Source organism: Cyphomyrmex costatus, unplaced genomic scaffold, assembly GCF_001594065.2.
Source record: "Cyphomyrmex costatus isolate MS0001 unplaced genomic scaffold, Ccosl1.0 scaffold35, whole genome shotgun sequence".
Taxonomy (NCBI): Eukaryota; Metazoa; Arthropoda; class Insecta; order Hymenoptera; family Formicidae; genus Cyphomyrmex; species Cyphomyrmex costatus.
In genome coordinates this window covers 550,959-576,139 of record NW_017277664.1, presented here as the reverse complement: position 1 = coordinate 576,139, position 25,181 = coordinate 550,959, and the positions used below count along the sequence as shown (strand labels likewise).

The window sequence follows — 25,181 nt, the reverse complement described above, 5'->3', positions numbered from 1 at the left end:
CCCGCGCGTTCCCTTTAATTTTATTATACGGAATCTCTCGTACCTTTGTACCACATCAACCATGTAATTCGTCTTACGTTTTGTAGCGCTAAAAGGGATCCAATAATTCGAAATGCGGATATAAGATACAATTATAATTTATAAATTTACATTTACAAGAGGCTTATAATATATAATTTTAATATTAAAATAAATCTCACGCATATTAAAAAGAAAAAAGAGAAAGAAAGAAAATGCTGAATTTCGAGCCAGTTACAATGTACAATGATTAACGCTGTTGATTACTTAACAAGTTTTGAAACGCATTAGATATTTTATTTTAAAAATCGATTGTACAATCTTAAGATCTCATGTACAGAAAGTGAATCAGGTAGGCTGGCAAGAAGCTTATCGCATGAATTCTTCTTGGCAGTCTCTCTATAAAAGAAGGTGGCTGCTCGTTAATTCGAATAATTATCGTGATATCGTGTAGACAGTAACGATATAGTTGCGATAAGTGCCCCGTAATTATAATTACAAGATGTGTTCCTGTACGTAAATTTAAAGTTACCCTATATTATTTTACTTAAACTAGAATACAAACTAGAGCTTCCACATCATAGATAAGGAAATAAGTCGAATCAATAATAATAATGAGACCTACAACAATAAATTACGTAAATGAATAAATATGTATCAAAATATACGAATATGAAACAGGTTCATCCATATTGTAATAAAAAGATTTTTTTGTTGGACAAAAAATACAACTTTGGCTCTTCGTGCACGCCAGATGAAAGAAATGCTGTCAGGTATGTGCATAGCATATCGATCAAGATGAAGTTAAGTCAAGCATCGTGTTGGTGTCTTCTAACGCTGGCAATGGTAACTCATTCTTCTCCTCTTCGATCCTAGCATCCGACATCTTTAGGAACTTGATTACCTTCTCGGTAGCGGCGATTCCGCAACTACTCACTTCGTTCTGAAACAAATGCACGTGACGAAAGTGTGTGTTACTACTATTTTTTTCCACATCAAATGGGATATTCTTCGAACGGATGCTTACCGATGCCGTCAGATTCATGAAGTTGAAGAACTTTTGAAGTACAGATACCATAGTGGCGAAATTCTTGTCTGGTAGTCTATTTCGTACTAGCGACTCGTATTCCTATACAATAGAAAAAGTTTAATAAAAAAAAAGAACTGTGCTTATTCCTTGGATGTAAATTATTAAACACGTAACAATAGATTAATATTTTTCACTTATATAGTCGCCTTTAATTTTTACCTTGTTATCCATTATTAAGTATCCAAGTAACAGTACCACATATGCTCCAATTAATGTGTGCTCCATATGTCGTCCAGCTTTCTGTAACACTGTAAAGTAATAACCTTGCGGATGTGTTATAATAAAAAATCAAAAGTAAATCTGGGCATTCTCATAAAATATACAGATTAATTTTAAAAACATAAGCTACTGAATTTTTTCTTCAAAAAAATTTTAAAAATTTCTGTTACTTATTTCTAATGTTAAATATCTCGATATAAATAACAATTTAATTTTTTGATAGAAATTATAGTAAATAATACTTAATTTTCTTCAACGCGATTTCTTGAAAAAATGTACTTTCTCGAAAAATGTTAAAAATTAATTTGTTCAAGCAGCAACTATTCTTATGCATTATTATTATTAATAAATTTTAAGCAAAATTAGATATAAAAATAGATACGTATACATGCACATAGAAATAAACACAGTACAAACATTTTGTAACAGTCTCTTCGATAAATTCTTCCTGAGATTTAGAAGTGCTCGATACTCTTTCCGTTTGCTCAGAATCTTTCTTTCCGTCTAAAATTGCATCTGTTTTCTGTTCCTCAGCCCGCGCAAGTTCCTCTTGCTTGTAAAATAAATCAATCAGGGACGCTACTCCGCTTTCCTCCGCTGAAATTATGCAATTATAAAAACAAAGGTCATGTAATCCCACAATTTACTACATTAAAGAAGGGTAAAAATTAATTATATCTACCATCAAAAATATTTTCTAATGACGGAGGTGACTTTGAGTCAATAAGGAGTTGCTTGTTGTCGTCACACTGCTCTACTAAATTTATCAACAGAATTAATGCCAACATCATCATATCAAATCGCTTTTCTTCCGGGAGTGATTCAGGCACACGTAATAAAAGAAACAAACTACAATCCAAAACGCCAACTTGTGAACCAACTGATTTGCTGCCGAAAGCTGTATAAAAAATACATATTTTTTTAGAATAAATAAGTATGAATGCACTAATAATATCAAAAGGAAATCTTACATTGTCTATTAAACCGATGAGTAAGATTGATGAGAACTTTAATAATAGCAAAAAGACATTCTCTAACAACAGCACCAGTGGAACTTTTATCGCTTGGATCTGTTGTTGGATAAATAGGAATCTCCTGCCCACATAAGTGATATAAATTAGCTAACGTGCTTACTAATACTCCATTCTCGTATTTTAATAAATACGCTTGATTCTCTTCGTTCATATGAGTTACCTGAAGAAAAAATATCGCAATGTTTAACCATTCTTCATTACCTATTCTTTTTTATAATATAGTATGCAATACAAGGAGAGGGGAGGAACAAAAGAAAAAAGAAGCACTTACATTTTCTAAGACACGTAAACATCTGTCAACTTTACGTAATTTATCTAATAAAGGATCTGTCCAACCAGATCTTAAAACATTCTGGCTGTTAATATGACGGTGACATTCTCGAATTGTTTTTACAATATGTTCCAAACCACCTAATCCTCGTAACTCTTCTTTAAACCATTCTCCAGCGCGCTTTGACGTAAGACTCAACAGTGTCTCCATAGCGAGCTGACCAACCTGTTAAAAACGGCGTATTACAAATATTATTCGGAAATAAAAATAAACCTACATAAATATAAACGCATATACAGGAATGAATATAAATGTGGAGAATGCATATTGAAAATTACTTACGGTGATATTATCTAAATTTAGATGCTTAGCATGTCCTTGAGCTTGTATATCAGCACATAACTGACGTACTTTTTCTTTATTTTTTAGTAATTCAGCATGACTAAGACCACAATCATCAAGAGCATCCTTATGGCTAGCATCAGATTCTAATAGACTCAACATTAACTCCAAACAATCGCGATCAAGATCCATAGCAAGACGATCTTGACTTAACACAAACATTACTGTAGCTGTGCACAGACCAAGACTCTATAAATGGTAATAATAATATCATCAATATACAATTACATGTATACTAAAAAAAGTCAATTTAATAAGGAAAACTTTAAATGTAACATGAATGGATGTATAGAAATGAATAGAATTTTGTCATGTGCAAGCATTTATACCTGATCTTTAGTTGCATCATGAAGAGCTTTAAAAAACTTGGCAACAGTTCCATGAGCGCGCACGTGCATTCGAAATGCAGGAGCCATACATTTACTTGCTAATCGTATGGCCGAAAGGCAACGAGTAGCATTTGGATTATTTTCTCTTAATGTATCCAAGATATACTCCACATCGTCATTAAACTCTTGGAATTCTCCACTTTCTTGTATCTGATGAGCTTTCTTTACATTCTTCACTACAGTATAAAACTGTAAGGCAAAATAAAGGCTAAATAAATATATAATAAATCAAAATAAATTGCATGTATAACATGATTACAATGCATTTTTACATTTATTATAATTTGATGTCTTATATAACTCGAAATGAGAATAATCTTACTTACGAATTTGTAACAAAAAAAATTTGTGAGTCTTTTATCAACAAAAATTATGTATTATAATATAGATCTTTCACGGAAACAATCAATATTCCACAATATAATAATTAATTGTCTACTCACTCCTTTAACTTTTTTGCCACAGCGTACGCTTGTGACTGCATCAGCTTCGTCCTCGAAATCTACATCGGCTGTAGGATAAGTGACGACCCTCGTCAACTGCGAAGGTTCAAACTCTTCTTCGTATGCCACTGGTCCAGCGCTGCTGGACCCAGATGCGGTGGTCGGCGTGCTGTTGCCAGTGTTAGGCGTGTCCGGAGCAATGGATTCCTTATCACTGTCGCACCATTTGTGCTTGTACAACGCTCGCCTCTTGTTCCCATTTGTCGCGCCCGTCGAACGGCTCTTGAAGATACTGCCTTTCTTAGCGGCAGGCTTGGTCGACGAAACACTTGTCGACGGTGGATCCGTAGTTTGCAATTCCGAAACTGTACTCGTCACGTGCAGTGGGATTTCACTCTCGGCATTTCCACCAGCGCCTTCACTATCACTGCTTGAAGACCAATCCTGATCTACCAGAGCTTTAGCTGCGATTTCGACGGTGGCGATGGTGTCGTTTGTTCCACGGGTCAGTAGTTCGGGCTCCGATTCAAGTTCTGGTTCTGGTTCAGGCTGGAATTGTTGTGCTATCATGACGGGTTCGGCCACAGCTTCATTGGCCGGGATATCTATAGAGCAATGTTGCTCAATTTGATTTGCAATACTTTCTGATGTTGTGTCTTCTGTTGTATTTTCCATATTATCATTGTCATTGTCATTGTCATCCGTACTGGCGACCAATGTTGGTGGTGCTGCTGGTGATGATGGTAATGATGGTGGTGATGGTGATGGTGGTGATGGCGACGGTGCTGGTGGTGGTTGTGGTTGTGGTTGTGATTGTGATTGTAGTCTCATGTCGGAATCGCTCGATAATATATCGATCAGCTCTTGAGTTGTAGTCGGCAGTGGCTGATCGCGTCCGATCAACGGTTCGATCGTCGGTTTCGAGGAATACATTGAGCTGCAGTCAGTCTTAACGATATCATAATGAGAGATAAGTGTATTATTGGAATCCGTCACCGATTTTCTCAGCGTCAAGGAGAGGCCTGAACCATGTGAGTTGGAAGTGATTGGTGTCGTCGACGGCGCCACGATGGAAGTTATCGCCGTTGGGTCCAAGTTCAGATTCTTAGCGCGACTGCGTGTGGTCCGTCGCATGTCCGAATTATCCAACGGGATCGACACGGTGGAGATAACGGGTTGATGCGTACGTAAGGATTTATGATGATCGGACTTGAGCGATGTTTCCGTATTGAAAGTCTTACGTTCGACGTCCACCTTCGAGGGACTAGCGAGGGGAGTAGAAATCCTATAGGTATCAGGTTCGAGATCCTGAGTGTCCTGATGCACGTCTCCACAAACCAATCGCGCCGTACCTTTGCATATTCTCAGTACGATCGGCGGTTTACTCTCCTCCCTGATGGGAGGAGTGTCGGGCGTACTGGTACTATCTAAACTTTCTACTACTTTCTTAATTGAAGCATGTGACACTTTTGTTACAACCTGCTGCTGCTGCTGCTGCTGCTGCTGTTGTTGCTGCTGCTGCTGCTGCGGGGGTTGCTTCGGGGCGCGACTCCTTCCATATTGCGAATCAGGTACTTGTCTGTAGATTGCCACATCCTGGCGAGATTCTTCCATCACAGGCGGGACATTTCGACTCTTGAAGAATTTCTTCGGCTTAACGACCGGAGACTCCGATTTGTTGTCCGGGTCAGTTTCGAAGGAAAATGGATCCTTTCCAGGATTCACGCGATTCTGATTACCATAATCGAGTTTCATCTTCTTTGCGCCAAAGGTATTATGTATATCATCTCTCCTCCCTAAAAATGGAACAATTCTGTAATGCTGAACATAATGTTTTACGGAAATATGTTACACGTTGATGAAGACTGAAGATTATTAAGTAATTTTAAATATGTCCTCAAGATTGATATTACTTCTAGATAAAGAAACGTTTCGATTAATAGAAAGGTATTTTATATGTATAATTATCTATTCATTTATATATTACACGACAAAACATCTATGCATAAATGCTGCATAAAGTAATATAATTTCGTAGTAGAATTCATATTGTGATATTGTGCTTATGTAATATCTTCTATTCAATTTTCAAATGCCAAATTCTATTGAACAGAACACTATATGATATCACCGCAGTTAAATATTGACATTATATCATTGGCGTAAAATCAGTTGATTGTGCCAGCTTCTAAAAATAAATCTTGTCGATTTAAATCACTTTTATACAAATAGATTATAGTTATTATTTTTAGTGTTAAAACATTGGTTCTTTAACATTTACAACTGTGGAAAAAACACAATTCCTGTTGTTTATTTTTATTTAATGTAGATTAATATTTTCGATTTAATTTACTTTTTACCTTGTCCTGTTCTCCTTATAACTAGAAAAAAACTAAAGAGGAAATTAAACCAACATTAAAGTTAATCTGTATTAGTAGAAATGGGCACAAAATTATTATGTTTATCATCATTATGCATTAGCGAATATATTTTAATTTTCAATAAATATTCATGTTAAATAAGTACATGATAAGAAAGTATCTGTTATTATGTTGATAAATATTTATAAATGATATTTATATATGAAACTTTCTGATATGATGTTCCTTTATACATTATGAGAAAAAATTTAATTTCAATAAGATGAAAATATTCAAGGACTCTTAGTATAACAATAATTAATATAAATCAGAAAGGGCGATGTAAGAGTCAAAAGATAAAATTTCATTTAAAAATAATACTATAATGTCAATACGTTTAATTTTAAATTTGAAAAGTAATAAAATATAAATATAAAACTATAAGTATAAAAAAATATATAAATATAAAAATTACTTAAAATTAAATACATGATGATCGTAACAAGTTTCGGCTCTAGGTTTGAGCCCTCCTCAGACATTAAAAAACAGCGGACAAAATTAATTTTAAGTAATTTTTATATTTATATTTTTTTATACTTATAGTTTTATATTTATATTTTATAACTTTTCAAATTTAAAATTAAATGTGTTGACATTATAGTATTATTTTTAAATGAAATTTTATCTTTTGACTCTTACATCACCCTTTCTGATTTATATTAATTATTTTAATTTCAATATCATCATTGTTTTAGGATACAAAAAATATATGTATAATAAGTTTATGAATGTATTCCTCTCTTTCCATCATAAACAGACAGATTTATTTCAATGTTCAAGGCATATTTCTACCAATGTATATTAACTTTAATTTTGGTTCAACTTACTGTTAATTCCTTTTTAATTTCTAGAACTAAAAAAAGATGAACAGTTAGATAAATCAAGATTAAAATTAAAACAATAATTAAGTGAGTATAAGTGGCTTAGAATATGTATAAATAATATAAAGATACATAAAAGAGCATATATCTATACCACACGCTGGATTCTGATAGCAAAGAATCATATATTTTCATAAATTTATTTGTAACAATGCATTTTTATTATATAGATATTTCGACAATACATTTGGCCATTCTCATTAAAATTAAACTACATTGGTAGAGACGGGTATAATTCTTAGAACCAGAAAGAGAAGAAGTTAGTTGAACCAAGATTAAAATTAAACTGCATCAGTATAAACAGGCATACAAAATTCAATGTATAAAGTCAGCCAGTAGCATGGCCAACGTATAATGCCAGAATTTTATTGTTTACAAAATACATTCTCTCCATCATAACAGCCATCGATTGCCATCGTAGAAGCGACTTTCAAAAGCGCTATTGTAACCAGTAATCATCACGTTACATCTAATGTAAACACCGAGCGATAAAGTATATGTTTTTACCATTGATATTCGTGCTCCTGATGGAGGTAAACGATGTTATGCCCCATTTGCCCACGGTGCCCGCGGACTTGGCTGCGGACGGCCGGTTGCTGTTCTCGCGGAAGAGCTTGTCGAACTGAATGCTGGCAGGCGATACACTGCTGACCTTGCGACTGTAAGACTTGGTGTAACTGCGGGACGTCATTGTGCGCGCGTCTCGTGGGTCCTCTTCGGCATCGCAGGACGATACGGGCGATAATGACGCAATCTATCCTCGTGCCCGTCGGTGACGAGCGGCTGCGTGCCGCGCGCGCTCACGACGTGGGTGCCGCGGCCTCCGGAGCATCCGAAAACGCGACCGCTTCCTGTCCACCGTATCGTATCGACGGCGGCCGAAATCCGGAGCGATTCAGCTGCGGCGGATGGCGGTGGCCCGCGGCGGTGTGATAACGTGCACCGAAACAAACGCCATATTATGAGCTGCTCTGACGCGCACGAGACGGAGACGGGGAGCCTCTCTCATTCGCTCTCCCTCTCGTTCGCTTTGTTTGCACACGTTTACTCGCTCCCTCGGCCGCCCGCTCGCTTGTTTGCTCGTTCGCGCGCGACGCCGAGATGATAAATTCGATTAGCGATCGGAACGATCCCGGTCGGGTACCGTGCCGCACGACCGCGATACTCCACTATACTTCTCTCGGCACTTACTGTTAATGCCTCTACTGGCTGTCCTCGTCGTACTCGGTCGTCGCTATCGTTGTTTCTCCGCTCTTTCTCCACCACTTGGCTACTATTAATTTCTGAGACTCGTACGGATTATTAATCATCAACATAGATCTCGAGCCATCTGCCGATTTTTTCGTTTCGGAGTTTAGATCACGTATATAGCGGTGTATACATATATATGTATATTACTCCGAGGGAGAGGGAGAGTCCAGATATTTGCCACCTCTACCACCAGTAGATAGAGTTTTAAAGTCACTAGATTACTTGAAATTCCCTAAAATGTTTGAATATTTGGCAGGATATAGGCATGTATTTAAAATATTTTATTTGAAAAATGAGATTTGTAAGACAATTACATCTTGTATTTTGTATTTTAGAGGCACACATAAAAATGTTTTGTATTTTATATTTAACAGAAGTACACGTAAAAATATTATATGTATTTCAAATATTAAGATTGTTAATTTTCATATTTAAATGATAAAATACATGAAACTTTTATTTTTAAATAGAGAGAATACGTAATACTTTCATGTGCACTACTAAAATACGAAATATAAAATACACTCTTTTATTGTAAAAACTGCACATGTGTTTTAAATAAAAGATATTTCAAATACCAGCCTTTGAGAATTGAAAAGGGGGGAAGTAAAGATTCTGATTGCAAAAAAAATTTCTTAAATAAAACAATTTTTAAATGGTTTTGAGTCAAGAATATTGACACCCATGAGATATCAGAGAAAAACCTAAATATTCCGGTCTTCTTGTACCAAATCTCGTAATGTTTACGTTTCTGTGGTAATTGCAGAGCGTTGTCATTATCGACTAGTCATAAATTTGCGATTTTAATATATATTTCGAGGCTATATAATTATCATTATTAAAGTCATGACTTTTTATTATATAAACGCTCCATAAATAAGTATGCATACTTTTAATTTATCGAATCTATTACATTGAGCCGATAAATCAGATTGTTACTATACCAACGGATTAATGCTAAGCACAGTATTGCCGTAACGCATTTATGAGACGTAAAGCATCACCCAAGTTTTGACGTATGACGTTGGAATTAATGGACATCGCTATGGCTCTTGATAGCGTGTTATACCACGTACTGTATAAGCAAAAGTAAGTAATCTAATCGGTTGTAAGTAAGTAAAAAATAATCTTGTTGTTTTGAAAGTCTTAATATGTTACGACAATTCTGTACTCAGAACGCATGTTTATCACATACGTCTGTTATATCTGTGAGTTGATTGTCGATGCCACTGTTGAAGTCAGCTGTCAAACGTGCGGAATGTCAAAAAGATCGATCAACGACCCGACGGTCCCGACGACGGATGTTAGTTGAGAGATAGACCACGCGAAGTGAAATTTTTCTCCTAACTTGTGTCATAAACGTTATCAACGTTTATGTTGACTTCAGCGTTCATTCTCATCCAAGCTGCTTCTTAAATATATAGGGCGTATAGGCGTGTAATAATCTATGAATTTAGGCGTATTCAACAGAGTTAATCTCAAGGTGATTATATTTGACAGATTGTATCCTCTGTTTATATCTACTTTCACCTATTTAGATGAAATTCCACGTAACCTTAATTATCTTCTCTTTAGTATTTTTAGTGTTCATTGCCTAAGAAAAATTCCATGTTTCTACATGTTTTTAGGATTCCCAAGGAGGGATGTATTCAGAATGGGCCTCATTGAGCACTCTGATCCAACAAGGCTCGGAGGAAAGCCAGAGCGTATTGGAGAAATTCCCTCCTGGTGCAGGCAAGGAGGTCGCACTTTCCATAGTTCGCCAACTCGCCGCAAACTTGGGCATCACCCAGGCAGGAGAGCCTAGTCCGCTCTCCACCGACAGAGAGGTTCAATGGTGCATGGAGGTGATATGTTTTGGTTTATCGTTGCCACTGGCTGAGCACGACACGGTCAGGGATTGTGTTAACATATACTGCGAGTGGCTGTCAGCTCTATACTCAACACCAAAAATCTCCGTACCCAGACCAATTGTAGATGACCCAAACTTCTATGCCAGAAAGATCATAAGTCATTTTCACAATCTGTTTGTTCCTAGGAAAGGAGAAGGTAAGATTTGGTTTTCCTTAATGTTAAATTTATTCTGTTTAATCCTTTCGATAAAGTTCATTTTCTTTCCCAAAGTCTGGCCTTTTCTGTATCAGGATCTAGGTAATCTATGATATATATATTAATTTCTCTGAAGATATTTGTATCAATTTGCAAGATGAATATTTATACCAATATCTGTAACACATCATCTTTCAATAAATGTTTCTAGGTACAGACACTATAAATCGGCAAGCTGTCCTGTGTCATCGAGTACTTAGAACTTTGCAGCAAATTGCAAGAGGTCCTGCAACTCTGGAGAGAGAAACATGGGAGAGCTTACTATTATTTCTCATCGGTATTAATGACGCACTATTAGCACCACCAGCAACTAGAGAAGATGCAGGAGAACAGTTATGTGAGAGAGTGCTTGGTGTATTGCTAGAGGTACGGAAATATTCTAGTTAATTAAGGATGTATCAGGTATGCAGTCTCTGCAAAAAATGGGATAAAAATCAGATTTATATTTTTCAATTATAATACATATAAAAATATTTAAAAAAATGTTATGTACACATGAAGCAATTCATACAACAAGGTCAAAACTTATATTTAATAATTTTATGGTTTAAATACATTTTTTTAATTTCATTAATCTTAAAACATATTATTTATTGAAATAATGTAGAAAAATCCTTAATTTTTTTTAAATTTTGTTAAAAAATATATTTAATATATCTGTAATAATATTCACACTCGTGAAACAAAAATGATAAGAATCTTACCAGATTGTACATGTGAGAACACATTATAAAACGAAGTCTTTTTCAGGTCTGGCTGGTCTCTTGTGAACGCAGTTTTCCTTCACCTCCGTTATGGCGAACGTTACGAGAATCTTGCCTGCGATGGCGTCACAGATTGGCTTTAGTAGAGCAATGGAACCGCGTGTGTCTCGCTCTTACAGCGAGACTGCTGCATATTATGTACGGGCCAATGTTTCCCGAATTAAAAATAAGTATGTGCCTTTAATATATGCATTAACAAAATTTGTACATTGTTTGCGGTATTATGATAAACAAAATTTTGTTAATAGGTGAGGAAGACACGCAGCTAGTACCACCCACTATGTCAGACGAAGCAGTGGCACAGGCATGGTACAGATTGTTGCGTACTATCGGTGATCCTGTAGATTTGTGCAGACCTGCCGTTGTCTCGCAGACACAAGCGTTTCTGCAATATGCTATCGCCAGTCCTAATGTCATAGATCCGTGCCAGCATCCGTGTTTGCAAAGCTTGCCGCAAATATTTCTAAAAGCAATAAAAGGCATAGCAGGTCAGGTCGACGCTTTCCTTGGTAAGTCAAGGCTGTCGATGTAATATACAAAAATACTAACGTTTTTTATTCACTAAAAGGATCAAGCGAATAAATTAATTTTAATTACTATGAATATAATGAAAATGATAAAAAATAAAAGTGTTAGTATTAAGAATATAATTATTGAAAAGTTAAAAAATTTCAGAACACTATATTTTACACACAAGAAATATATAATATTAATTTGAAAAATAGAAATCACCAATAATGACCGCTCGGTACTTTTAGTGTTAAACGTTAAATTCGTGATTTATCTCGAAAAGATTGTGCGCTATAACTTGTAAATTATCTGAGAGGCAAGACGACATCAAATGTATATCTCCTAAAATTTGTTTCTGTCTGACACTCGCACACCTGTCGGCTTGTTCACATATATTTGCAATGGTGGCGGTTGCACATTGTCGCAAATGTTTTAGGAGTTTCACAGGCATGCTGTTGGGAGGAATGTTGCATATCCAACGTTACAGGAAATAGCGGCATCAGCAGCGGGGGTGTCGGATGGGACAGATCGAACAGTAGAGATCAGCCTCAGCCTTCCCCCACACCCCCAACTCAACGCAGACTTGCCAAAAGTTTCAGTGTCACTCCTTCTGCAGTTACTAAGGGTATCCCAGTGCAATACTTTCTCTTGCCAATACGATATTATACTCAATCAGTTAATACCTCTCTGCTAAGATCTAAAATCACAGATACTGTATAGCACTCTCATTTTGTATCATAGTGTTTTCCTTTTATGCTATACTTTATTCTATATTATTTTATATTAAATTCTGCTTTTATTATAAGCAAAATTGTTATTGTTAGAATAAATTGTAATTATTAGAACTTAGATAATTCATTTGTTGCTATTATAAAACATCTTGTAGAAACACAAATATTTGGCAGGAATTCCGAAAGCATCGTTAATTGGATTGACGACAAGCCGTGTGACTAGTACACCACCGATATTAATATCTAATTCCGGACCATCATCTGCTTCAAGTACAGCATGTAATATCATTTCTATAAGTTCATAGTTATATGACAAAGATATATTCTGATGATTTAATCGCACGATTGTGTGATTTGTAGCCATGACTTCGTTAGGCCAGGATATTAGACCTCCTTTAGCTCCAGGACGACCCAAATGTAACAGTATACTGCATCTCTTCGGGGAATGGTTGTTCGAAGCTGCGTTTATCGGTACCGAGGGTTGGTCGCAGAATTTACCACGTAAGTATTGCTTATATGTGCATGAAATAAGGTAATATTTCACATGTAATTGTTTTTTATGTATTATAATCATTTCATGTGCAGAACCATCGGGTGCTTCCAAACGTCCATCTTCGGTACTTGTAGATGGGCCGAGCTCATTGCAGGAAACCGTAAGCGATGTACCATCGACACTCTGTATAGATCGCTATGAGTCCGGCAGAGCGGAGGCATTGGGCGCCCTGTGTCGAATATTTTGCGCCAAGAAAACAGGCGAAGAGATCTTACCTGTATACCTTGCTAGATTTTACCAGGCGATGTATCACGGCCTCAAAGTCGACGAGGTATCAGTTGTAATGTAACTCATATTTCTTGATAGACTTAGAGAGAGATCAATGTAACGTGCGTACACTTAATTCATTTTCAGTCTCGTGAATGTGGTGAAACATTGGCGAGTATTTTGTTGAATTCAGCTGATCTGTTTCGCCTCGATTTGAACGGTATACAAGTCTTGGTACCAGCCGTATTATCCGCTCTGGAGGTGGTTTTACCAGAGAAAGATTTGAAGCTGAAATCTAATATAGTATCGAAGCCGGATTTGAGAAGGGCCTCGATACATTTGCTAATATCGATGTTAACGCTGCCTTTGCATTTTCAGGTAAAAACATACATATAAAAATGTAATCTCTCTCTTGAATTCTCTGCTTTGGCAAAATTTATTAATATTTAATAAATCGTTTCGTAATTTAATACAATATGAACAGTATTCAAGTAATTGAAGAAAGATAAATGTGAATTGCAGAATCTCGCTATTAAGGAGCTTCCGGTATTCCCAAGCACAAACTTTTCCGAGAAAAGTCCCGTAACATTTGTACAGTTAAAATCAAGACTCATGAATTTACTCATAAACGCTTTACAAGTAGAAACTGATCCTCAAAATACGCACATGCTATTGGGTAAGTAGATAAAATTTAAAATTACTGTCGATTGCTTGTGATTTAATTTTTACTTTACAATTTGTATTTGTTACTGAATTCTTAACATTATTCTTGATCAAAATGTTCATTTCTTTGAAAAAGTTAATTTTCTGTTAAATATAAATTTCTTAAACAAAAGTTCTCAACAAAATCAACATTTCATTGAAAAGTAGGAAATTAAATTTATGAATAATGACAAAATATAGTTTTACATAGTTGGAAATAAATGTAAAGATAATTTGTAAAAATTATTCTTACTAGGGGCTTTGTTATTGAGTGTGCAAGATTCTGCAGCAGCGGAAGAAGTAGAGCAAGTCACACAACCCGATACCGTAACTAGTGATTCGACAACTAATTTGTTATCTTCAGGTTCGTTCTTGATATTAATAAACGATATTAGCTTGCGTTCGGCTAGGTGCACTGTTCTGAATTACTTAGTAATGATTCCTGTTTGTATCGAAATTTTATAAATGCGATCTTATGGTCATAGGCATTATCTTTTATATATCACGTGGCAAAATAGTATAAAACATTATTATTTTATTGCTATTTTATTAAAAAATAATTTGATAAAGAATACTTTTAGACAAAGTAATAAATAAATTTAATAATTAATCTTACTCATCTCACCATAATTTGCCTATGATCATGACTGGTTTCTCTTTGATGCCAGTAAAATAGCAATGTCCCAGTATACTGCTACTTTGTTTAATGCAGCGACTTTTTAATATTTATCGATAGCTTTGTGAATGGGAGTTAGTATGAGGACGCAAATATTCTGATTACAATGCTTAATATCACCTCTCATCGTATCAGCTTTACACGTGCTTATATATGAAATGTTAATTTTTTTATTGTTATTACGAGTTGTGTTCTGTTGTGCGTTTCGCCATTGTACTGTCTTATCATCGCTTAATATAGTCACCAGCGACTCGGCCAGTCAAATAAGTATATCCAGTGATCAGCGATCAATCGGTGATGCCTCTGACATTGCAACTCTTCAAGAGGAATGCATTGCGTTTGGTAAATACATATTTATTGTTTTATCTTGCTACATACATTTCATAAAAATCGCATTCAAAAACATTTGTAGAATGCGAATTTCATTTCTGCTTATCGTTTTTTTTATTATGTTTTTTATTGTTACGTTTATAATTCTTGAGAAAAGTTTTACTTATTCTCTCTTCCTTCCCCCCCCCCCCCTCTCTCTCTCTCTCTCTCTCTCTCTTTCTCTCTCTCTCTCTCTTTATACATATATATGTATATACGCACTTAGTATTTGTTATATATCAATTTTATATATGTATGTATTTATTTGTATAAAACACAGGCCGGTAATATTATTTTTTATAGACCTAATGATTAAATGAGAGGAACATTTTTGTAGATTCTGCCCATGCTCTTTTTGTACGAGCAACGTACTTGGTGTGTCACCGTTTGATTTCATCGTGGAAGACCGACTTAAATATTTCTCTAGCAGCACTCGAGATGCTGTCGGGATTAGCACGTACCCGCATTCGTGAAACAGGTAGTAACATCATCGTATTAAGATTGAAATGTTGCTATGTACATATATTTTTATACAAGAAGTAGATACTTATCTACATCTTATTTCAAATAATTCTGCATGCAGCAAGGAAACTCACAGGTTCGATATTGCTGTCAGATAGAATAAATTGTCAGCTTTATAACGTTGAACGTTCGTGGAACAAGTGCGCCTCGACAATGCTATGTATGTTGCAGATGCTCTAGAATGCAAGAGAGCGGTTAAATGGTTGTGTGATTACATTTCATATCAGTGTTGGCGTCCACCCCCGGCGCACTCTAAGGACCTCCATTCGTCTATCGTTGCGGCATTCAGTTGCTTGACAACCTGGCTGACTGCTCATCCGCAATTGTTACAGGTTGGCAGGTTTTTTAAAGTTGATTTACAAAATTATATAATCCTAATTGAAATTCTATATATGTATACATTGATTTTTTTTATTAAAGGACAAAGACTGTTTGACCACAGTATTAGAAGTCGTTGAGCTCGGAGTGTCCGGTACTAAGAGCGTTGGAAAGCCAGGAGAACCCGTTAAAATGAAAGATGAAAAGGAGCTAAAACCCGCGTCCATGCGCGTAAGAGATGCCGCCGATGCTCTTCTTACTATTCTGTTGGAACAGGTTTGTTCACCGAAGTATACAAGATATAAAAAAAGCAGCAATCCAAGATTTTCAAAATTAGAATTTAAACTTCTAAAGGTTTATTATCAGAGATTTCAACAGTTCTTAAGAATTTTCAACCTGAGATCGTAGAAATTACTTTTTCTTAATTTTGTCGAAGTTATAATTGTTTTTCTCTTTGTAGGTTGGCTATTTTCCAAGTGCCTGCGGAGCACAATCGCTCTCGTCGTTATTGGATGAAGTATCTCTGCTTCGGCACTGCAACAGCTGGACTGGCGGACGCGTGGCACGACAAGCAGCCGTCGAGAGATTTCGTTATTTCGTATCCGAAAACGCAATTGTGTTAGCGCTGTTAGAGGAACCGTTGGGAAACGATCAGGATCCTCAGCCGACCGTGACAGTTTTAATTCGCGGACCGTTCGGTAGACACGCGTGGACGATGCAGCTCCGTCATTTACCGCGTCATAGATCCAGCATTAGAAGTATAAACAGCAATCCTGGGCGACCCTTACCGTTGGCTGAAGCCGCACCGCGAACTGATTACAAACCAAGATTCTTTCCAGATAATGTTGATCGTATTCCTCACTGTAAAGTGTAAGTAAATGCCTAGATTTTAAACCAAGAACTTGAGATTCAGTTTAACTTAGGGCTATAAAAATTTAGATTTGAATAATTAAAATAAAATCAAAATAAATCTGATTATGTAATTGAAATTATTACCGAAACATTGAAATTACTGAAATAGAAATGTGAAATTATTCAAATACAAATGATAATATTCTGATTATGTGATGTATAAAATGTTCAATTATCGAATTAATTTCAAATGTTCTGATACATCTAGAACTTGGATCGCATTTTACACAACATTCTAATTCAAGCGATATTTAATGTTTATGATAGGGATGAATCGATACCAAGTCTCGAGGCAGTTATGAGTGATAATGACGCGGTGAGAGACGAGCATCAGATCCTTGCGCAACTCTTAGAACGTCAGATAACGCTCGAATCGAAGCATGACAATGGTAATGTAAAAGCTGCAGAAGACAAAACTGATGAATGTGTACCGCCCCAGGTTTGTCACGAATTCCAAACGGCTCGTTTGTTCTTGAGTCATTTTGGTTTCTTAAATATGGAACCTAAGGAGAATGATGAATCTAGAAATAGCGGACTAATTGCTCTAGATCCAACCATCCCTGGATTCTGTACGGAGTTGGAGACTCTGGACAATATTAGTCCACGAACGTGCGACACTGTTCATATTTTTTATGTGAAAGCAGGTCAAAAGTCTGCCTTCGAAATATTATCAAATGTGGTAAGATATTAATTTTTTGGTCATAGTTTAGAATTTTGGAATATATATAATATTATCAATATTTATCCTGTAGTGTAAATTTTCTTTAAAAAAGGATGATACATCATTATGTTATACATCTTGTATTCACAGCTACATGATGAGAATGTATCGCCAAACTTCTTGGAATTCTTAAGCTCTCTTGGTTGGCCCGTTTCCGTATCTACTCACGCAGGTTGGACGGGTCATGTATCGACTTCATGGAGAGTGACAGCGCAAGTGAACGTGCCACAGCCAGCTCACAGTAATCATGGCGGGGCGCTTTACAATGGTGACACTCACGTGCTGTATTGGGCAGATGTGAGTTCGGAAATTGCTTTTGTCGTGCCTACGCAATCGTATCTCATGGCCAGCTCGGATTCGTTAGAGGAAAATAGTTATAATAGCGATATTAGCACCAGTGGACAAGGTAAATCTTGAAAAGGATATAAATAAAAAATACAGGAATTGTTTATCTCTTTTAATTGCTTTTCTATTATATATTTGATTTAGATTATTATGTATATTTTACAAAAAGAGGAATATGGTTTACTTTTTAAAAGCACAGTTTATATATTTTATTGCAGTGTGGTTTGAACGGAGCATCAGTGAAAGCACGGATACTCGCAGCAGCGGAACATCACAAAACACAACACAGAATTCTAGAACGATGTCGCTCGACCTGGAGAAACAACCATCGAGCTTACCGGGAGTAGGTCCGACGAATTCTTCGAGTGCAGATCCCATTAGGCCTAGGAGAACAATGAAGCAAGCTGTGCCATCTCAAACTAATACAAAGATCATGGTTGTGTGGTTGGAAAGTCTGGAGGATCATATCCAGTTCCCGATTGGTTCGTTTGCTCTTTTTTCGATAAGCACCCCGAAAATCGCATTAATTAAATAATTTGAACTTTTTATTATATATTTGATTGCCATACGGTATTATTATCTTGTATTTTTTCTCTATCAAAGTATATACGATCTTATTGGATTATAGGCGATTTGCTACCTTCCACTTATACCGGACTGGAACAATCGAGAATGCTACAAACAACCGATGTGCACGTTATTTTTCTTCAAGCTCTGGCTAACGGATTGATGCGAGTCAGATTGCAGGGACCGGTTTCTAGAATTAATTTAGCAACGCCTTTAATTGATGGCATGGTAGTGTCAAGAAGAGTTTTGGGGACTCTAGTTAGACAAACGGCTCTTAATATGGGTCGTAGAAAAAGGCTTGATAACGATAGGTAAAATTAATAATGAAAAAGATCATTCTTAATTACATTTGATTAATTGTATTGAAATATTATATTTGTTTATATTGAAATATGCGAGCTTTTTATTTTAGATAAAATGTATAAATGCATATATTTCGTTTCAGTTATCATCCACCGCATGTACGAAGACGTCTAAAAATTCAAGAGATGGTACAAAAATATAAGAGAAATTTAACTGATCCAGAGTTATTGACACTATTATTCAGCAGCACGCAAACTTATCAAGTGAAATAGAAATTTTCAAGAATCTCTATGAACTCAAGCGATAGCCTAATTTCTTTATTGCTATAAGAAAAAAAAAATTTTTTTAAGAATGATTTTTACATCTGTTATATTAAATATCTTGAAGATAAAATTATTACCTTCTATTAAAATAGATGAAAGAGGATAACTTTAAATTCTTAGTAAAAAAAATAGAATGATTTTCTATTTGTAACTATTTCTTATTGAAAGATATACTCACTGTAATAACAATAGTTTTTTATTTCCCCAACATTACTTTTCCATACTTAATTTAGATTCCTTGAATACAAAAAATGAGCTACATAATAATCCTTAATAATACACAAAATATATCTCATTAATAAAATGTGAAGTTCAAAAAACAATTTTAATATAATAATCAAATAACATTGTATCAAGCATCTACAAATTTAATATGAAATATTTGGAAAAATACAGTGAAGAGAAAAAAATAATAATACGAAAGAAACTTTATTTACATTTTTAATTGTTTCTATTCAGTTTCTTTTGGATTTTGATTTGTATCTCTCAAAATATTCTATATATACGTGTACAGAAATTAGATTTTCTAAAATAAATACTTTGAGGGATTTCAATACAAAATTTTTTAATAGTCCTAGTTCCCGGTGACTCTTTGTACATAACTATAAAATTTAAAAAATAGCTGTAATAAATAAGAAAGCTTTAAAACATATTGCATTTAACTGAAAAATTATGATTTTCTGAAAGAAAGTCACCTATTAAAAAGTAGAAAAATAATATAAGTAAATAAGTTTCAAAAGAAACGTATTTTTGTTATATGATTTTTAATATATATATATATTAAACAAAAGAAGCTTTATGTATTACTATTTGTAAACTTATTACATATGTTGTAAATAACAATGTAAATAAACTCAAATTATCCAAATTATGTATAGTTGAAAGCTTACTGCAAATATAAATGTGTAAAAATAAGTGACTACAATAATGTGTGTAATTGATTTTCCGTATAAAAATAGCACACTATACTCTACTGCTACTGCATAAAAAATTAATGTACACATTTAAACGTATAATATAAGTCATTTTTACACGGAAAATCAATTACATACATATATTATTGTCACTTAATTCTTTTTACATATATATATGATATATATGTATATATGTAGTGACCGTCACTTTTTATACACTTGGATTTGCAGTGCCCTCTCAAGTCCGTTGTCTCTCAAAGACGTGATTATTTATTGACCTTTATTGATTCAAATATAGTATTTTTAATGACGATTCCCTCCGAACGGCCTTTTAAAAGAGGTTGTCATAGTAAAAATACTCTTGATGATTTGCCATTGTCTTACGAGAGGTAATATGATCAAATAAAATCTAATATATATGTGTACGAATTTGAATCTGAATCTTTGGTTCACAGAATGCATCAACTTTTCATATATGCCACGATTACCATACTACATGTTTATAAATGTAGAAATACCAAACAGTAGAAAAATACATTTCCTGTAATTATTGTTATGTATTCTTCTTTTTTATGAATATAAAAATTTGTACACACATATATGTATTAAATTGAATTTAACAGATCATAATAAATGTCTGAAATTATTAATGTCTAAACAAAAAACACATGTTTAATTCTAAGATTTTAATTGGTTACTTCTTACGCAATAAAGCGAAATAGCTACACATGACTATTTGAATTAAAAATATCTCTATAGTTACAATACAAAATTATTTGATGATCCTTATAGTTTTCGGTGATTCTATATAAAACTCTGAAATTCTAAAAATAGCTATGACAGACAAAAGAATTTAAAACATATTGCATTTAAGTAACAAATTATGATTTTCTGATACAAAGGAATTCCTTTGTAGTCATTCTCTTCTGTTTGATATGGATCTGTAAGATGATTGTCACACGGCTTGATAGCTAATCAGTGATTCATTTGTTTTTGTTATCTGTACTGTTACTTCTAAGTAATAATTATATACACATTCACATAAGAAAATAACAGTGTTTCATTTTGCTTATATAATAAATTTTTTATATTAAGTGGAATATCAATTATTATGCAGATATTAATTAATACAATATTACGCCTTATTGTTACAATTTAGTACGAGAAATCGAGCACACTATATTGTGTGTTTCTTGATGAAGTTCTCTGAAATTACGACGATTTCCATTCAATCGTATCTGTATCTGCGTTGGCGTTAAAACTTTTGATGTATTAAAAACAGGCAGAGAGAATTTAACAGCATGATTCAGCGTTTATTTCTCATCTAAAGACGATACATCATTGCCACTTAACTAATATGCCTTTGTAGGAATGCGCGAATCCATTGTTTGCATAATTCATTGTCGCAATTGTTGGCACACATTGTAATATCGCGCTATATCTACCTTGCGTAACAAAAACAGACGAATTATCCGATACGAGTCGTCACTCTTATCGCCGTTGACAAGTTAGTCGCCGATTAACTATCAAGTAGCATTTGTGTGTTTTATCAACAAGTTGTACAGAAGTCGCAGAATGCAGAAATAAAAAAATGTTTCGAATGTTTTTCTATAACGAGAAACTAATCGATGAAGGAGATCGGGTGTTATTAAAAGAAATGGAGATCAAACAGCATTTGTACATAATATATTAATGCGGAAATTTTAATTTTTTATTTCTTGATAAACATAAACAATAGAGTTATTATAATCTTTTATACAGAAAGAAAGATTAGACTGGAGGCAACGAATGTATTGCGAGCAATTTTAATGATTGAATTAATCAGTAATTTTTACGTCTATCATCAAATATATTTTTACTGTTAATATGCAGATAGAATTATTAATTTTTGATTTGGTGGTAGAAAGAAAGATTAGATGGGGAACATTAGATGGGGAATAAATTGTAGCCAACAATTTTGCAAATAATTTTGCAGAGATTTAATTAATCACCAATTAACTTAATATCGATTAAATATTATATCAGATATTATCTTGTTATGTGAATGATTTTTATCAATTATTAGATGAAATGAGAGATTAGATTAGGATAGATGAATTATCTAATTTTAGAAAATTTGCGGACGGTAATTCTGCCGATTGAATTAATCACTAATTAGGTTAATCGGAAGAGACACACATCCCAGTAAACAAAAATGGATTGAAATGAGATTTTTAGAAATATGCGCAAATTCATGAATGTTAAAATAAATCCTTTTCAATCCTGAATACATTTTTATTCATTTATATATATAGGAATTGCACGGAGCATATCTGCCTTTCAATCCAAAGATAATATCAGCTTTTTCACTGCATCGTGAATACTGATCAATTCAAAATTTTAAATAGAAAACGCAGGTCTTTAATCTAATTGCATCCAATTGAATCCGAAAAATAGTTTTCTCTAAATACATAAAATGCGTATTCGAATAGATAAAATGTTCCATTTGTTTGCTGGGTATATTTCAATTTAGTCGAATGCTTAATTGAAATCGAGTTTCATATCAACATTCTAAAATTTTCAGTTTACAACAGTAAATAATTTATAACAGCAAATTTTTTTATAGTCGATTTCCACGATATATAATGCAGCACATTCTTTCAACTAAGCGATAAAAGTTATCATCCTTATCACAAAGAAATTGAAGATGACAATACAAAGTCAGTGACATATCAGCCGTTCAATACCCCGTATTATATTGTTGACATGGATTCGTATTTAGTTTCGTATGTTTACAAACACTCGTGCTACGTCAGCAGATTATTTTTGACTCGTCATGAATCTCGGAGATTAACGCCGATATAATTTCGCTGAATCCAGGTGCGCGAAGATGATCCTTATATATTTTCGTGAGTAACATTCTCTTTTTTTTTCGCAAGAGCATTGAAATTTGATCTTTCCACTATCCAGATAGCACTCATCAATTAAACGCAAAAAATATTCACTTTTCTAAGTTATTTTTTTAAATCTATAATTTTTTACGTGAAAATAATTTTTAGATATGAACTCAAAAAGAATTATAAAATATATTTATATTATGTAATATTTGATGCGTGTATGTATACATATATATATTTCTAATAAAAGTAATTTATAATTTTCATATACAAAAACCAAAAGGTATGATTTATTCTTACAAGGGAACGATCGGAACTGACCCTCACCGATTTCGATGCGCTTTGGATATATTGTACGTAAAACATCAAAAAATATTCGACTCATATTTTTGTATAGCGGTTTATCTCGTGGTTTAGGGGTTGAAACACTTCCTTGAAAAGAAAATGGATTTTTTCGTTTTCAGCGAATATTTTCGAAATTATGCCGCGTATGAAAAAATGTTTTATACAAAAGTTTTATGGTAATTTTACAATATGCTCTTTATTTCCTGTTTCTTACTGTTTGTCTCTTGCCCATTATTGCCTTTTTGACCAAAAAGCAAGAGACAGCAAGAAACAGGAAACAAAGAGTAAATTGTAGAATTACCATTATAGAGAGAGTATTTTATGCTCTACAGTCTATATAATAGTGAATTTTTTTAAAACAAATTTTTTAATTAACCCCCATCCCCATTAAAAAAATACAATATTATATAGAGCTTAAAAAAAACTGTAAAACTTTTGTATAAAACATTTTTTTATACGCGGCATAGTTTCGAAGATATTCGCTGAAAATGAAAAAATCCATTTTTTTCGAGGAGGTGTTTCATCCTCTAAACCTCGAGATAAATTACTATAAAAAAATATGGGTCGAATATTTTTTGATGCTCTATACCATATTCAAAGCGTATCGAAATCAATGAGGGACAGTTCTGACCATTCCCTTGTTAGACAAAATGAAGAAATAGAAAAAGACTAGAAAAAGAATATCCTTTGAATCTGAAAAAGAGCTTATTATAAAAAATTGCAACGATGTATGATATATAAAGTCAAATCTTTTAATTGAGATTTTCGGAAAAATACCTTTAGAATAGAAATAAAACAAAACAGGTCATTTCCTAAATCGGGAATTAAAAAAGAATTTTTTTCTGGATTTGTTGTGATATTTGGAAAAATTATACCAAATTGTACGAGATTCTAAAATGTTCTTCACTGAAATAAAAAAAACCCTAAATTAAAATATGAAGTTTCTCACAAGAAACTGCGGCGGAACGTGATGACGAATTGGTGGCACGCATATGTGAAGATCGAAGAAACGCTTCGCACGAATGTGTGAGTGTCAAGTAATTTGTACTTAATAGCACAATAAAGACCAGCAAGATCGTATTGTGTACGTGTTTGTGTACAATCAAGATACGCGACTGGATGATTCTTCAAGGTTCTTATTCGCGCGATGAGTTATATAAATGTGCTTTCCAATAGTCATTCTGTTAAAACTCGAGATTCGCATTACATAAAAATAAGGTATTGCACAACGAGAGTTTTCAGATATCTGCGCTACTCGAAAGTAGAATAAAGGGGCAAAAAAAAAGATATCAATTGACCCGTGTGTACCGAGCTATCACACGATCGTATAAATACAAGACAAGATTTTCACGAACAATCCTATTTTTCAAAAAATCATTCAGATTTTACGAGGCAAAATATTGCGGGTATTATATCAATGAGAGAAAGGTTTTCTACAAATATTTTTGAAAAAAATCCAAAAATATGTAATTATATAGTCCAAATATAATTATAATCTAAAATATAATTCAAAACGTAATTTAAGAGTTATTATCATTATAGAGAGAATGGACTCGATAGAATTATAAATCTAAAACAATAAATTTAGGCCACCCATACAGAAATTTAATGCTGGAAAGTGATTATAATTAACTTCGAATATTTTGAACAATAAATTAATGTGTTTTTAATATTCATAAATAAGTTTTAGTATTAATAAACTGGATTTCTTTAAAAGGACGTATTTGTTAATTCTTATAGTTTACAGCAATAGCAATTAAACTAAATAAGATTCATTCTGAATTTTATAAAGTAATACAATCGTCAACATTATTGATGCTAAAATTAGACAAGCTTATTCGGTCAATTTGCTAATGTTACCATTCATGTGGCAATGTTATTACATCATTTTACGTATAATGTCGTGCTTATCATTTTGCACAACTTGGTGCAAGACGAACATTATCGTGTTTTCCGCTGACTTCGCTGAGTTAAAAAACGAATTTCCATTCGACTA

General features: G+C 33.9%; 2 protein-coding genes across 7 annotated transcripts; one reads left to right on the top strand and one right to left on the bottom strand.

The window, feature by feature from the left end:
* Nucleotides 1-203: 203 nt before the first annotated feature.
* wapl (cohesin release factor wings apart-like) lies at nucleotides 204-8,114 on the bottom strand. Its single transcript, XM_018542833.1, has 11 exons — nucleotides 7,675-8,114; nucleotides 3,867-5,662; nucleotides 3,364-3,612; nucleotides 2,975-3,223; nucleotides 2,633-2,857; nucleotides 2,299-2,521; nucleotides 2,010-2,225; nucleotides 1,745-1,924; nucleotides 1,268-1,356; nucleotides 1,046-1,147; nucleotides 204-961 (listed from the first exon to the last, which is right to left on the bottom strand). Exons 1-11 carry the CDS (start codon nucleotides 7,856-7,858, stop codon nucleotides 812-814), a joined length of 3,663 nt encoding a protein of 1,220 aa, XP_018398335.1. The 5' UTR covers nucleotides 7,859-8,114; the 3' UTR covers nucleotides 204-811.
* A 1,345-nt stretch (nucleotides 8,115-9,459) lies between these two features.
* LOC108776259 (ral GTPase-activating protein subunit beta) lies at nucleotides 9,460-19,024 on the top strand. 6 transcript variants are annotated; one of them, XM_018542813.1, is made up of 25 exons: nucleotides 9,460-9,507; nucleotides 9,594-9,901; nucleotides 10,047-10,467; nucleotides 10,543-10,569; nucleotides 10,679-10,893; nucleotides 11,278-11,461; nucleotides 11,540-11,800; nucleotides 12,238-12,426; nucleotides 12,707-12,811; nucleotides 12,893-13,033; nucleotides 13,118-13,356; nucleotides 13,440-13,670; nucleotides 13,815-13,968; nucleotides 14,251-14,358; nucleotides 14,911-15,012; nucleotides 15,377-15,517; nucleotides 15,623-15,637; nucleotides 15,733-15,893; nucleotides 15,982-16,155; nucleotides 16,340-16,749; nucleotides 17,059-17,470; nucleotides 17,603-17,918; nucleotides 18,076-18,339; nucleotides 18,486-18,735; nucleotides 18,870-19,024. In XM_018542813.1, the coding sequence occupies exons 2-25, from the start codon at nucleotides 9,866-9,868 to the stop codon at nucleotides 18,997-18,999; spliced, it is 4,686 nt and encodes a 1,561-aa protein (XP_018398315.1). In that variant the 5' UTR covers nucleotides 9,460-9,507; nucleotides 9,594-9,865; the 3' UTR covers nucleotides 19,000-19,024. The 6 variants fall into 6 exon arrangements, with proteins under 6 accessions (XP_018398315.1, XP_018398319.1, XP_018398320.1 ...); XM_018542815.1 differs by having other exon boundaries at nucleotides 9,468-9,507; nucleotides 9,657-9,901; XM_018542817.1 differs by lacking the exon at nucleotides 10,543-10,569.
* Nucleotides 19,025-25,181: the final 6,157 nt, after the last annotated feature.

What these genes read in the sequence shown, in the direction of transcription:
- LOC108776259 (XM_018542813.1), top strand. Translation starts at nt 9,866, where the DNA reads ATGAATTTAGGCGTATTCAACAGAGTTAATCTCAAG. An exon ending in ATCTGCTTCAAGTACAGCAT is followed by an intron (nt 12,812 to 12,892) that starts GTAATATCATTT and finishes TGTGATTTGTAG; the next exon opens with CCATGACTTCGTTAGGCCAG. An exon ending in TATTAGCACCAGTGGACAAG is followed by an intron (nt 17,919 to 18,075) that starts GTAAATCTTGAA and finishes ATTTTATTGCAG; the next exon opens with TGTGGTTTGAACGGAGCATC.
- wapl (XM_018542833.1), bottom strand. Translation starts at nt 7,858, where the DNA reads ATGACGTCCCGCAGTTACACCAAGTCTTACAGTCGCAAGGTCAGCAGT. An exon ending in GTGGCAAAAAAGTTAAAGGA is followed by an intron (nt 3,613 to 3,866) that starts GTGAGTAGACAA and finishes TTTGCCTTACAG; the next exon opens with TTTTATACTGTAGTGAAGAA. An exon ending in ACTTAATAATGGATAACAAG is followed by an intron (nt 1,148 to 1,267) that starts GTAAAAATTAAA and finishes TCTATTGTATAG; the next exon opens with GAATACGAGTCGCTAGTACG.